We start from the raw sequence: 15,641 nt of genomic DNA on the forward strand, positions 1-15,641 counted from the left end.
CCTTGTGCTCAAAGAATAGCATCCAAACTCAGTGATCCTGTCAAACTAGAAAAATGATCAAAGTGTGCAGAACAGAGTTCAATACACAGAAGTGTAGGCCAGCAGGCTTTAGAAGAAAAATCAAACAAAAATAACAGAAAATTATTAGCCTCAGAGAAGTGAATAATTTCCTGTGGTTTGCTTTTCAAATGAAAGGTTCCATAAATTGATTATGACTTTTATCCCAAGGCCAGTTTGTTTTGGAGAATTCAGGACAGGATTTTATGCGTCTGTGCTTGGTTGGCAGGTTCATACACATGTGTATCTACAAGTTTAAAAATCTAGAATTAATTTTTAAAATATTTTTTCAAAATAAGCCCCCTTAGGATATTTTAAAATGGCATTCTGCATATTTTCCCGGATGATTTGAATATTTAATAACATTTGCAAACACACTGAATCTCTTTTAGGAAAGATAGTGAGTACTTAGAAAAATGTCGCCTTCCCAGGTGGTGCTAGTGGTAAAGAACCCTCCTGTCAAAACAAGAGACGGAAGAGACACAGGTTTGACCCCTGGGTCAGGAAGATCCCCTGGAGGAGGAAATGGCAACGCCTCCAGTATTCTTGCCTGCAGAATCCCATGGACAGAGGATTCTGGTGGGCCCACAGTCCACGGGGTCACAAAGAGTCAGACACGACTGAAGCGACTTAGTATGCGCTTAGAAAAATGGATCCATTTTCCAGAGGACTGATGTTTATTTTTAGTTCTAGTTTAACTATTAAGGGAAAGGTTTATAAGAACACATAATAAAAGTTTAGAAATCATGTTGGCCTTTTTTTTTCCCTCTAATGATCAGTGATATTTTCCACAGCTGCGTGTTTTCCTTTTAATTGTCCCATCTAACAGCGCTAACGTAGCAGGTAATTTCTCAGTTCTGTCATTCTAAGTGGACATCGGACTCTGGGGCAGAGAAGCTGAAGATTAAGGGAGAGAAGAGTTACAAGTATCATAAAAGGCAACAGACCAGAAGTCTCGGAACCTTTTATTTATTTCACAGAATATTGTCAAAGAGAACAAGTAGAGAGGCATGGAAAACACTGGAGGTTCTAAGGAATAACAGCCTGGTTGGCAACGCATGATAGAGTGAAGAGCCCAACCACAAAGACAGCTCAGTGAGGGACGACCACTCCCCTGGAGAAAGAATTTTCTCCTAAGACATACCACTGCCTTTTCACTAACAAATGTAGCAAAGTACGTTGTGATGGTTGCCCCAGTCACATAAGGTTCAAGCGTCAGGGTGCACCCTCTGGAGCAGGTCCCAGCTTTTCTGGCCAGGAGCTTCTCATCTGAAGGCAGATCGCCCCTAACCGCCCCCCCCCCCCCCCCCGGCGGGGGATGCTAACCAGGACCGCTGCCTGCTGGCGGCGAGCCAGGGGCGGGGAGGCCGCTGTTAGGCCTGGAGCCTCTTACGCGCAGGCCTTTGAGGCTCCAGTGAGTGGAAGCTAGCCCCACTCTCTCCCCAGTAGATGTTTTCAAATAGCCTCACGCTGTGTGCCTCTGTGTGTATGTGTTTAATCTTTAGACATGGTATGTTCGGGACTGAATGGTGTCCCCTTCCAGATTTATCTTTTAAAGGCTGAACCCCCTAGGTGGATTGTATTTGGAGAGGGGCCTTCAAAGAGGTAATTAAGGTTAAAGAGGAGCCTGGCAGGCTACTGTCCACGGGTCACAGAAAGTCGGACATGACTAAGCGACTATCACATCACAAGGTTAAAGAGGCCGTAAGGACGTGTGGCCCTCATTTGATAAAACCGGTGCCCTTAAAGCCTAGGAAGAGACATGGGCATACGCACAGAGAAAAGGGGGCACGTGAGAACGATGCGAGAATTCAGCCTTCCGGAAGCCAAGGAGAGAGCCTTCAGGGGAAACCAAGCCTGCCAACACCTTGAACTTGGACTTCTAGCCTCCAGAACTGTGAGATCATGGGGATCTGCTGGTTAAGCCGCCCCGTCTGTTACGCTTTTGTCACTGCAGCCCTAGGGGGCTGATCCACGGGGGCGGAAGTGCCACATCTTCCTATTTGAAATCTTTGCTCCAAGGGCGGTCGTCATCCCCCGGCAGGCTCAGCAGATGGCAGTGGTGTCCTGTGAGTTTGCACCGCCAGCTGTCCTGCCAGGCTGTGGCTCCAGCTTAGATCGCTGAAGGGTCAGAGATGTCAGCTTCAAGGCCCTAGGTTCTCATTGGGGAAATGACAACAACTTTGCATTAAAGTGTCTCGATAAATACTTACCAAACTGGCCGCTAGAGAAGTGCATGGGATATCGTTTAAAAGGAGAAATAAGGAAGAAAATCTTCAGCGTTTGATGTGCCTGCAGTGACTCCCTTTCGTTCAGCAAAGGTTTATTCTATATTGTGGAGTCTTGAGTCTTCGGTTGTGGAGCCTGAACCCTCACCGCAGCTCCCTCTAGGTTGGTGCTTCTGAGGCTGGCTGGCTGCAATTGCTGCTGAGCCTCAGATATTAAAACCGGGGGCAGACTGGTCAGTATCCTCCTGACGTCACGGACACTGCAGTCTCCCAGGTGCATGGTTAGGCTCTTATCTGTACAGTACGGTCCCAGCGCAGCTACAGAACCCAAACTGTCCTCTGTCCCTTCTGAGACCTTTAGGAATGGAGACTTAACTAATCTGGCAGTTAGGGAGCTGGCACCTCCTCCTGCCCTACACTCCCTTTAGGGTGCTTCATCACAAATCCATAGCAGGTAAGGACAGTCACACACAGATTCCTTCTCTGTTTATATATACGTTAAAGTTGCCTCATATCTCAGGACTTCAGCGGTCGCATGAATGTCCAAGATAAACATGAGACTACTTGAATATAAAACAAAGTAGTTTATATCTTACTAAGCAAAAAGACCACAAGTAGAAAAATTATCTATGATAAGGCTGCTTGCATTTTAGATTAATATAGGCGCTTAAGTTGAGTGAAGTAAATCAGAAAGAAAAACAAATATTGTGTACTAATGGTTCTATGTGGAATCTAGAGAAATGGTTCTGATGAACTTGTTTGCAAAGGGGGAATAGAGACACAGACAGAATGAATGGGTGGGTGCAGTGGGGGTCTGAATTGGGAGATTGGATTTATGTGTGTATGCTGCCATGTGTAAAACTGTATAGGGCAGACAGCTCAGCTCGATGCCGTGTGGTGACCCGTATGGTGGGATGTAGGGGGGAGTCAGACACACACACACACACACACACACACACACACACAGCTGATTCACTTCATTGTACAGCAGAAACTAATACAACATTGTAAAGCAATTATATTCCAATAAAGACAAGAAGTTGTGAGTTGTGGTTAAAATAAGGAGCTGTGGTCAAAATATATATAAAGAATAAGCATTATGGAAAAGTTTTTCAGACATTTTAAAGGTACGCCTTGTCTTCCAAAAGATACTTGTAACTTCACACCCCCTTTCATTTATATGGTTTTGACTAAAACTTTGACTTAGGGACGAATTCCCTAAAAGAGTTCCCTGGGATTCCTGTTCTAGTTTCCTCAACTGACATTTCCATCTACCTGTTCATTCATGTCAGAAACCCGGAAATCCATCAATCTCTTTTTAACCCATCATTGAGTATTTATGTTTAATAACATACATATCCTTTCCCTCTCCATCACTGGTCGTAGGCCAGACCCTCATCTTCTCATCTCAGTCCTTGTCATGGTGTCCTAATTTGTCTCCCTTTCCTTAATTTTGATCCATTCATCCAAGTCTTTGCTTCATAATGTTTTGTTTGCATATATTTGCGTTTCTGATTATGTCATTCTCTTTCTATTAACTGCCAATTGATTTGCCATCATGCAAAGCAAAATCAAGTGCAGACTCCTTTCTTTGTTATAACCATTTTTTATGCTGTCTCATCTGCTTCCAGTCATCTCTGGGTGCCCACTTCTAGCATAGGGTGTAATTCAGTCATATTATCCCGGCTCCTCTGCCCCGGCTTGGCAGGCTGTGATCTGTCTTGATGCTTTTTCACCTTTTGCCTGGGATCACCTTACTCCCACATTGGCTACCCAGCAAATACTAATTTATTTTCCAAGATGAAACTCAAGAGAACTCTTCTCTATGAAACCATTCCTGATTCCTATTCTTATCTCCCCACACTATGTACTGTACAGAGTTTTATTACACTTATTTGTTCACATGTTTTTTTCCCCTACAGAATCCTTAATTCTTAGAGGGAAAAGACTGCATATCACTCCTCTAAAAACATCCAGAGACCGACACAGCGCTTCACACGTTGAGGAGTATTTTGTAAATGCTTATTTGTAAATGACTATCATTTCCTTTTGCACACAGCATACTATAAACTATACACTGTGTAGTCCTGATTTTACATAGCGTGCAAGTATGATTGAAAACCTGTGTTCTCTAAATGAAACATCTGATACAGCCTCCTCCTTTCTAGTATGATTGGAAAGTGAAGCAGAAACGCATATTTCTCTGAGCATTTTCCTTGGATCATCCTGTAACAGAGCAGTGGATTATCATCTTTCCCCCCACTGTCTCAATACCCCAGTCATTATGAACATGTTTGAAAACCAAGAAAAATGATCCCCACCTCTGATTTTTCCTCAGAGTAAATATAGCTGTATGCGCAAGTACCCAGAGATCCCGGAAGGGCTTCTTCCCGTCCTCCTCTTTCAGATCCTTAGTGGGGGCGAGGAAGAGTGAAACTTTCTATCTGCCGATTTTCAGAAGAGTAGAGGACAGTGGAGCCGCTTCAAGGCTTGTGAGACGGCCCTGAGGTCTATACTTTGGATTAAGCAGTAGTGCTAAATGCTGAGACTCTGAGGTAACATTCTTGCCATTTGTATCAAATTATAACAACAAAACTGGGCTTCGCAGGTGGTGCTAGTGGTAAGGAACCTGCCTGCCGGTGCAGGAGACATAAGAGGTGTGGCTTCCATCCCTGGGTCGGGAAGATCCCCTGGAGGAGGGCATGGCAACCCACTCCAGTGTTCTTGCCTGGAGAATCCCCATGGACAGAGGAGCCTGGTGGGCTAAATTCATAGGATCGCAGAGAGTTGGGCACGACTGAAGCAACTTAGCATGCACACAGGAACAAAAAGGAACTATCAATATTTGGTTTCATGATTTCTTGATTTAATCTGAAGTTGGTTCTTGTGAGAATTTTTGAAACTTACTGCAAATTGTTGATTGTAGTGATTTGTAGTCCTGGGTGACACCCATTAGTTATCTGTATGGTGGATACTTTCATGAAAAACATTTTAGCCTGATGTGTGCAAAGGGCTTAGTCCCTGGTTCTAACGGTGCGTTAAGGGATATTGTCTGACAAGCAGATAGTCTAGGTAAGAGGCAGTACAGACGATGCTCTGAACTTGAAAGAAACAGGATAGAGCTTTTATACTTACAGCTGTCCTCTTCTTCAGTTATACATTTCACAACATAACAGGCGTAGATGAACCCTGCCAGCTGAAACAAAATAAAGATGCTTTAGACATGAGGCAAAGGCAACAGTCCTGGACCTCACTGGGGGAATGGCCTTTCAAAGGCAGGCAGTTTTGACTAGATTTGGTGTTCCAAAATGGTTCATCAGACTGGTTCCAGATTCCAGTGTGGAGTTTTGATTCGTATAATGTGCCTTACAAATAATTACATTACTCTGTTTTCCTTTGTTCTGCAGTTACGTATGAGATTTGTTAATTGCCAGGCAATCTACAACAAATTATTTTAGGTCTTGAAAAAGAACTATGGCCATTCATTAATGGATTAACATTTGCATTTGTGCCAATCAACTTCTAATTCACTTTTCATTAGCCCAGAGCCTAAGATTCTAAAATTGGATTCCTGCTGACTAGCAGAAAAATGTTTCAAGGGAAAAATATTGAGGAGATTCCATGGAAAGTTGCATGAACACTTTGTAAGTAAAACTTGTTAAGACCAGTTTCAGGAACCAAGACCAGGAACACAGCATACCAGGTATAATCAAGATGACGTGCTACAGAAGAGCAACAGGGTAGATAACCAGTGTGCTCTGAACTGGGATCGCACACATCAGAGCGTCTTTACCGAAACGTGGCAGAGGTCCCTGTCGTCAGGGAAGCCTTTGCTCACTGAAACAAGTGTCTGTGAAGGAGCACAGCAAAGCTCTTGATGTATAGCCCCTCAGATGTCATAGTTTTGTATTCCTTCATATAATTATTGAGTCCAATAATGAGCACTGGTGGAAGGAAGGAAACTAATTTCCTGATTTGTGGAAATTTTTTTCCCTCCAAATAATCCAGTCTGGAGAAATCCTAAAAAGCATATGCTCAAGATAGTGATGAACATTATTCACAATGACATTTCAGACAGGCATTGATCCGCTGAGTATTTGGCATCGGGGAAGGGAACCTTGGGAAAAAGGCTACCATCTTCAATTAGGAAGCTAAGGTACAGAGCAGAGAGTTGCTGCTGTGAGAAGTCTAATGAACTTGTTTTTCTATTATCTGACAGATTGCAATATTTCTGGAAGACACGAGTGAAACAGTTTAAGTCAGAGGGTACACTGAGAGATTTAATGGGAACTATTTGGAGATAGAGGTCCAGTTCAAAGGAACTTTAGAAAATCTCTGATTTTAATTTGAGAAGGAAAGCATGTTCTGGCAGAGTCTAGTTCTTTTTCAAAGAGAACTGGCATGAGATAAAGCGGTGGTTTTCCCAGCACAGAAGCAGTGACCCTGCTTAAGAGTGAGAAGTGGGTAAGGAAAACTTGTGCAGAATATTCTTTACCAGCTTCTGTTTTCAGATCCTGAATGAGAGGAACAGTGGAGCCCCTCTGCCCTCCCACACCAAGTGGGTTATCTAAACTGTTACACATAGTAATAGATAGAAAGCATATTGGGGCTTCCCAGATGGTGCTAGTGGTAAAGAACCTGCCTGACAGTGCAGGAGACGTAAGAGACACAGGTCTGATTTCTGGATTGGAAAGATCCCCTGGACGAGGGCATGGCAACCCACTCTAGTACTCATGCCTGGAGAATCCCATGGACAGAGGGAACCGGTGGGCTACAGTCCATAGGGTTGCAAAGAGTTGGACACGACTGAAGCTACTTGGCATATAGTGCAGATAACATACCACTGATGTTACGTCAGCCCTTAGGTTTTTAAAAAATGTGTTAGAAAAGTTACCAAATAACCATTTTTCTCTTTGTGGATATTGGCAATAAAATTGTGATAATAAGAACTATTTCCTTATATAATGGAATCATCAGAGTTACTGTTTTTATGAGATTTACTTTTCAAGTGCTAGGTACTGTTAAAAAAACCAGTTGTCCTGTTTGGCTTCAGCAAGGATTTTGATATGACCAAGCAAAATCACACAGTGATTTGAGCATTTTCACGGATAGTGGGGAAAACAGATTATACTAACACTTTTAAATTTTTTATCTACCAGGACCCATGAAAATGCCCTCATCACTGAGTGACCCAGGCCCACTGGTGTTTTGTCGCGGGTGCCGGATCTGACCCTTGCGAGGCAAAGAAGCTGTGGGTTTGGTTAGATCCCCTGGGTTCTGCTTGTGTCTCCTCTTCTTCCTCTGCGGGAAGGTGTTACCACTGTGGCTAATGCTGTAGATTCATCCATAGTTCCTCTCTTCAGGTTAGAATACTACAGGCAGCATTTTTTCCCAATCACAAGCTTTTCTCTTGATTTTCACTCATCACTTAATTACTTTGAAATGAAAATCTAGGTAAAGAGCACAGATGAATTCTGAGATTCAGGGCCAGTGAGTTTAAACTTCTCATTAAAGTGTCACTAGAATCTAGATTATTAAGAGTATTTCTCTCCCAGGATGCAGCCGTGGCACTGTATTGTGCTTACCAGTGAGCTTTTAATTGTATTCAGTTGCATTCTTTAACTATCAGGGGAGCGACTTTGATATAAAAGTAAATCCTGCTGCATTTCATTACAAAAGCTTGCTGATTAAGAGAACTTCAGCTTTTAAATTGGTCACCTCTAAATACAAATGGAAATGAGTTTCCCCCAAATTAGTCAAGATTCATAAACCTCTGTTACCTTTCAATTTTCCTACACTGAATAAATTTCTAATTTAATTTTCACTCCCTCGCAGCAATTTATAAATTTACCTTCTGAAGAGCAGTTTCAAAGGATTTCTTACAGCTCTGAATACTTTCTATAACATGCAACTCTGTTAACTGTGCTCGGGCCACAAAGATGAACCTGGCTGGGTTTCCCAACCTTGGCACCACTGACGTTTTGGGTTGAGTGATTCTTTTTCTGTGGGCTCCGTTGTACCTTATAGGATGTATAACTACTAACACCCTATGATCAAGACAGTCTGACAATTGAGATAATCCAGAATATCTTGGAGAAGGAACTGGCAACCCACTCCAGTATTCTTGCCTGGAAAGTCCCATGGATAGAGGAGCCTGGAGGTAGTTCATGGGGTCGCAAAGAGTCGGATACGACTGAGCGACTAAGTACAAAATGTCTCCAGACCTTACCATACATCCTTCAAAGGCAAAACTGCCCCTCGTTAGAGCCGCTGTTATAGGCCCAGTCTAAAGGATCTTGCAGTCTTGTGGCAGGGATACACATATAATTGTAATTCAAAGTAGATTAGGATAAGTGTCAGGAGGAAGGAAGAAAATTGATTGTCTCCTAACTGACAAACAGTAAACTGCCTGCTTTTGCGGTTAGCTCATTAAATCCTCACAACTGCCTTTGGAAGAGCATCATACGTATTTTTGCAGAGGAGTGGTAAAACGGGCCTTGCTTTGCCTGAGTGAGTTCATCAAGCGGGGAACTTACAGCTGTGTTCAAGGAAGAGCCAGTCCTTTCATCTGATGGGTGTGTGTGGACCTCATGTTAAAACAAGGGAAATAAAAGCTGTGAAGGCAGATTAGGGCTATAATCAGAAGGCTTTGAGTATGAATCAAATTGCAATTCTGTGTCATTTTCTACACAATACACTTAAGGAGCGCCCTGTCTTCAACCAAAAATGTATAAATTTTTTTGTGAAATACAAATCCTTGCTAATGTGATATGTTGGTCCCTTTATGGCCTCACTTCTCACCACTCCTTGTCTCAGAACTGACACCAGTATGAAGCTGTTGGCAGTTTGCTGACATACATCAGATGGTTGCCCTCTGCTCTTTAACTCATTAACCCCTTCTGCCAACAAAGTGCCTGGCCGCTCTGCACCTGCTCCCTTTCTTCCTCACTCAGTCCTGCACCTTTGAGTAGTTCTGACTCATCCTTTAAGACTGAACGGAAGTGTTGCCTCCCCGAAGAACTAGGAATCCATCCCCTGGGTAGATTGTAAGTGACAGGCTGGCGTTTTTGGAGATAAATCTTGAGAAATGGGAGAGGGAGCTTTGAGAGGGAATAACCAGAGGAAAGGTGAGAACACCTTCCCAGCAGAACTCAGACAGCCTGTGGGATGATGTGGATTTCATTCAGGGAGGAGCAAGATGGCCCCACTTCCGAGGAGTCTGGGTCATATGAAGGGGAGTGATGGTGCCCAAAGCAAGAGACAGTGACCAACATTGTCATAGTAGGTCTGAATACCTGGAATTAAAATAAAATTATTTTATTTTGTTCCTTACATAAAGATGGCTGGAATAACAATGGCTAGATACTGGTCATACTGTATTAATGCTAGGCAAACATATAATCATCCTCTTGTAGAAAATCAAAATATTACAGCTGTCTTAGTCTTTGGCATGCAGAGCAGAGCTAAGCCTAAATCTTTTTATTTTTATTCATCTTTTCACCTTGACACATCTAATATGATTTGTTCACTTCTAATTCACCTTATAGGGAATTACATATCATCTTGATACCATTACTGGCTGAAAGGAAATGATACTTTATAACTAAATCAGATTAAAATTCTTTTTTGTATCAACAAACCAAATTATGACTCTCTGTCCCAGCAATTCACTTAGAAGCTAATAGGTAAGTAGAAACTAAAATCTTTGGTAAGTATTTAAAAAGATTTAATTGTAATAATTGACAATGTAACAACTTTAGTGTTTCAAATATTATCTTTTGAACTTTTTTTTTTTTCAGGAAGTTGTACTAGATGTACTTTTTCCTAACCCTCCCCTCAAGTAGAGCTGAAAACCCTGGACATTATATATGTGTGTGCGCTTAGTCACTCAGTCAACGTCCAACTGTTTGTGACCCCATGGACTGTAGTCTGCAAGGCTCCTCTGTCCATGGAGTGCCCCAGGCAGGAATAGCGGATCCTCCTCCAGGGGATCTTTCTGGCCCAGGAACTGAAACCATGTCTCCTGTGGCTCCCACACTGGCAGGCAGATTCTTTTCCATTGAGCCACTGGGAAGCCATATATATAAATAAAACACATGTAGGAAGGCTCTGAGAGGCGGAAAGAAGGCAGACTGACCAGGAATCTTGGGACCCAAGGAAGGACATGGGAGTGAATTTCCTGCTGTATACCATGCTTGGAGCTGAAGAAGCCCACAGCCCAGAAATGCCAACGGACACACATAGGAAAAAAGCCGCAACAGAGGCCTGCTGTCTGACCAAAGGACCAGGGAAGGGAAAGCCTAGCAAGACAAAAAAAATTAAAGACAATAATTTTTGGGGTCACAAAGAGTTGAACTAACTGAGCGACTGAACTGAACTGAACTGAACTAAATAGCCCCTCTTTAACTAACAACACAGAAAAAACTATAGCCCCACCGCCCAACCACAGCAGCAAAGAGTGTGGAGCCAAGTCCTCGCCTCTGTCTAGGCTGTGATATCTAAGTCAGAAAGGGAGCCTGGACTTTCATCTCTTCCAGGAAGGAGGAAATCCCCCTCTGTAGTGTCTGCAGAGATCACAGAGGGAGTTTGGACTTCTAGCCTCTCTCTGGAGTAAGGAGCACCCCTCGCTTCCCAACAGTGCCTTGTCAGAGGCGCTTAGTGGGTAACAGGTCTTTCACCAATGCCCAGCAGCAGGGAGGTCAATCCCCTGGCCCATGGTGTCAGATGAAGCCAACTGGGATCAGTAACAAGGCCCTCCAACCCCTCCTAGCTATGGAGGTACCAGTGAAGGCTGAGTGGAAAGGAGCTTCCACTATCTCCAAGCCTTAATGAGAAGCCCTTCCTCTCTTGAGTTTCAGTTCAGTTTGAGTGGGGAAGCTGGACTTCTAACTCCTACTCAGAAGTAATGAGTAGGTTGGTATCTCTCCTTCTCCTGCCAAAGTAGCACCAGAGAAAACCAGCTAATCAGAAGGTTTAAGAAAGAAAGATACAGTCTCATAATGTAGTACCCAAATGCCCATGTTTCAGTCCAAAATTCCTCACTATAGCAATAAGGATAACATTCTCAACATGAATGAAAACAGGCGACGGATGGAAGCTAACATAGTGTGAAGCTAACATAGTGTGACAGAAATGTTAGAATTATCTGGCAGACATTTTAGAGCAAAAAAAGAAAATGCTTGAACAAGAAATTATGAACACACTTGAATGGGAAAAAAAAAGTGTCAGCAAAGAAATAGAAGATGTAAAGAAGACCCAGATTGAAAATATAGAACTGAAAAAAAAGAAATATCCAAAATTAAGCTCAGCTGCAGAATGGAGGAGACAGAACTGAAAAAGTGAGCTTGAAGATAGAACAATAGAAATTACCCAATGTGAAAACAAGAGAGAAAAACAGTAGACTAAAAAAAATGGACACAGCCTCATACAGCCATGAGACTGTTAAAAAAGAAATCTAACATTTGTATCATTGGAGTTCTGAAAGGAAAGAAAAAAAAGAGCCCTACTGAAAAAGTGCTCGAAGAAATAGTGACTGAAAATTTCCCAAATTGGACTTACATAGTCAAGAAGCTGATTGAAGCCCAAATAGGAAAAACCCATAGAAATTCATACCAAGATACACGATGGTCAAAATTTAGAAAACCAACTATAGAAATCTTGGAAGAAGGAAAATGGAAATATTTATGTATAGCTACTTTGGAAAACAGTTTGAAGTTTTCTTAAAAAAACTAAAATGCAACTACAGGATAACCCAGCAACATACTCCTGGCCGTTTATGCCAGAGAAAGGAAGATGTGTTCACACAATAAGCTGTACACGAAAGCATATAGCAGCTTTACCCATGATAATCCCAACCTGGATGCAATCCCGATGTGCTTCATAGAATGAATTGGCATGCCTGTATTATGGAATACTACTCAGCGGCACAGGAAAGGGACTAGTGATACATGCCTCGACCTGTATAAATTTTCATAGAATTTAGCTGAATGATAAAGCCAACTCCAAAAGTTATATCCTGTGTGATTCCATATAAATAACATTCTTGATGTGACAAAATCAGAGAAATGGAAAACAAATTAGTGATTGCCAGGACTGAGGAAGGTGGCGTGTCACAGGGAATGGATGTGACCATAAAAAGGCAACAGGAGGGATCCTTGACTGTACCAACATCAGCATCCCAATCATTACTATTGGACTAAAGGGTACACAGGACCTCTCTATATTATTTCATAGAATTGCATTATGTATTTCACTATTATTTTGCAATATTTCACCACTATTTTCTAGGTATTCTCTACAATTATTTCACAAAAAGATTAATTTAAAAACACTACATTCAGGTAACTGTCATTTATGTTAAAAGACCTTTTGTATTATAATTTCTAAATTTATAAATGTATTTAAACAAGGTGGATGTACTTGTTTTCTTAATTACAATGACACATTTTAATTCTGATCTCTTAGATCAACATAGAAGTTCACAATAGTTATTTATACTGATATAATATGTAATTATTATTCAACACTCATTTTTTAGACTGGGTGTGGAGATGGGGGTAGCAAACACTATTTTTTTTTTTATATTTGCAGTTATCTCATTCTCGACTAGTTCTGTGTTTCATTTAAATTAGATCATCTATTTTTGTTCTGAATTATAACGCAGATGTTATAAGCCCATGCTTTTGGTTCAAACATGACTTTGAACCGAAGGATATTATCCCCTCACAAAATATACCTTTAAGTTGCAAATCATTTTACTTCTTTGCATGTTATTCCATTTAGGTATTTTGAGATTACTTTAGCCAAGTATTCTAATATGATATAATTAATACCAGTGTCATTAATAAAGGTCTTTCGTATGAAATATTTTTTATGTGGACTGGTGTACCGTTTCAGCTGTCCACCAGATTATTCTTATCTTAAACTATTCCAGTGGTTGTGCTGTTAAGCAGCACACTGCAAATTTTCTTTGCTACAGATAATCCAGGTGCAGTTACCAACCTACAGTAACTCACAGAGGATTGCCTTTAGGGCTATTGTGAAAGTTCACAGCCCACTGAGTCAGAAAAGCTTTCCAGAGGATCAGAAACATATCTTAATACCAGCCTTTAGGTATTGTGCCGCAACACCAAGCATGACTGTATTAAACACTTTTTAAAAGATTAAATAAAAGTAGACATACATGCAAACTTGCATTATCTACTTAAGGCTAGGAAATGGACTGAACCAAATGCCAACGCTGGCTTAACCAATAACTCCTGTTCTAAATTGGCCTCTGGAGACTGGTAGATTTCTTCAGGCCAATGTTACCAAAAGGTTACCCGAGTTCAAATGAGTCTAATGTATTAGTAAAGTTGGAAGAGCAGGAGATTCTCAGGCAGGGTAAAAGACCACTAATAAAACTCAAATGTCATCATGGCTAATAACCTCTCTCAAAGTTTAAGTATCACAGTAGTTTAAAAACTGTATTGAGAGCAGTAGTTCATGCATTCTGTGTATCTGCTAGGCGTGTGTTGCGTGTTGGTCACTCAGTCGTGGCCGTCTCTTTGCGATCCCGCGGACTGTAGTTCGTCAGGCTCCTCTGTTTATGCAACTCTCTGGGCAAGAAGGATCCTGGTTGGCTGCCGTCGACGGGGTTGCACAGAGTCGGACACAACTGAAGTGACTTAGCAGCAGCAGCAGCAGCAGCAGCAGGCAAGAATACTGGAGTGGGTGGCCATTCCCTTCTCCAGGGGATCTTCCCAACCCGGGGATCGAACCTGCGTCTTCTGCATCGGAGGCAGATTCTTTACTATGGAGCCTACAGGGAAGCCCATCTGCCAGGTGGGAGGCGATCAAAGAAATGGCTGGTCTGGTGCAGTAGAACTGCCACCGCACACCTTTAGTTTTTGAAAGAGGACCCACAGTAGGCGTTTGTAACCAAAACTGTTCACTGAAAATAACTGGCATTATATTATACACCTAAAACTAATGCAATGTTATGTGTCAGTTGTATCTCAATTTTTTAAAAAAGAAAATGATTGGAAAATGCGAAAGGCTATCAGTAACCCTCTACTATTTTGATAATAAAACTAAGTTTAAGATTGTATACATGTCACATGTAATAGGGACCCTGATTTATTCACAGTGAAGCATTTGAGAAAGTGCAGTGTTGCAGTGCCCTATAAAACATAAAACATCGACACTGCCCAGAGGCAACTTTGAACAAAAGAAGTACATAATGCTTTTGTGAGCAAATGGTACAAACGGCATCATTTTTTTTTTGCTCAGAGGTAACCTACCAACGGCACCCTACTCCAGTACTCTTGCCTGGACAATCCCGTGGATGGAGGAGCCTGGTAGGCTGCAGTCCATGGGGTCGCTAAGAGTCGGACACGACTGAGCGACTTCACTTTGACTTTTCACTTTCATGTATTGGAGAAGGAAATGGCAACCCACTCCAGTATTCTTGCCTAGAGAATCCCAGGGATGGGGGAGCCTGGTGGGCTGCAGTATATGGGGTCGCACAGAGTTGGACACGACTGAAGTGACTTAGCAGCAGCAGCAGCAAAGCAAAATTAATTGTACAAAAAGTTAGACATATGTAAACATAAATGAGCTTATCTTAGTTTCTGTCAGCATTAGCAGACAAGGATAAAGGTGTTCAGTGTGTGTCACTGAAGGAAGTGGGCTGTTCCAGAGATGACAGTGGGAGTACAAGGCCAGATTCTTCTGAGGAGACTAGGAGAATTGTACTGAAATAGTAGTTGCAAAAATGACCTGTTTGTTTAAAAAAGGTGCTCAAACTAAATCAACATTTCTTTTCCAGAGGTGCTAGGTTAGAACATAAGGGAAATGCAGAATATATAACGTACTTGGGGCTTCAGCACACATCATACCACGATATTTCAAGAAATCGTGAATAAGATGACATCATGAGAATATATATATGTAAATGTATAGGATGTACATGAAGACTATACCCTGGATCTGTATCTGGTTAAAGACCCGGACTCTGAAAAGAACCGTGATGAAGACATCAGCTTAGAATTGGAGGGCAGTTTCAGTAGCATGCTTCAGGTGTCCCACCTTAAGTCTTAGTCTGTATGTCATTTTAAAATTCTTGAGCAAGAACAACAATGACCTAGTGATCAAATTCTGTAATTGGATGCAGCGTTCCTAAACTAGTGGTGTGGTCCTTGGCTAGAGGAAGCGAATACTGTGTAAACAAAGTGTTTTTACAAACAAAGCATGTTTTACACCTCCTGTGTAAAACAAAGGAGGTGAATAGCCCTACTTCCTTCTGGTCTCATCAGTCAGAACACTGACAATGTTTGATGCTGGTACCACAGCTGAAGAGAGATACTCGACAGAATT

The 15,641-nt window shown here is 41.9% G+C and overlaps 1 protein-coding gene across 2 annotated transcripts in view; it reads right to left on the reverse strand.

Annotated features, from left to right (window-relative positions):
• Positions 1-15,641, reverse strand: part of NKAIN2 (Na+/K+ transporting ATPase interacting 2) — a 1,184,738-nt gene that overhangs the window by 21,176 nt on the left and 1,147,921 nt on the right. For both annotated transcript variants that reach the window (XR_001296049.2, XM_005684494.3), the window contains exon 5: positions 5,421-5,481. Coding sequence is in view for 1 of the 2 variants with exons in the window: in XM_005684494.3 (XP_005684551.1) it covers positions 5,421-5,481 (61 nt within the window). In the remaining variant the exon portion in view is untranslated. The remainder of the gene's footprint in view (positions 1-5,420; positions 5,482-15,641) is intronic.

Source organism: Capra hircus, chromosome 9 (assembly GCF_001704415.2).
Source record: "Capra hircus breed San Clemente chromosome 9, ASM170441v1, whole genome shotgun sequence".
Lineage (NCBI taxonomy): Eukaryota > Metazoa > Chordata > Mammalia > Artiodactyla > Bovidae > Capra > Capra hircus.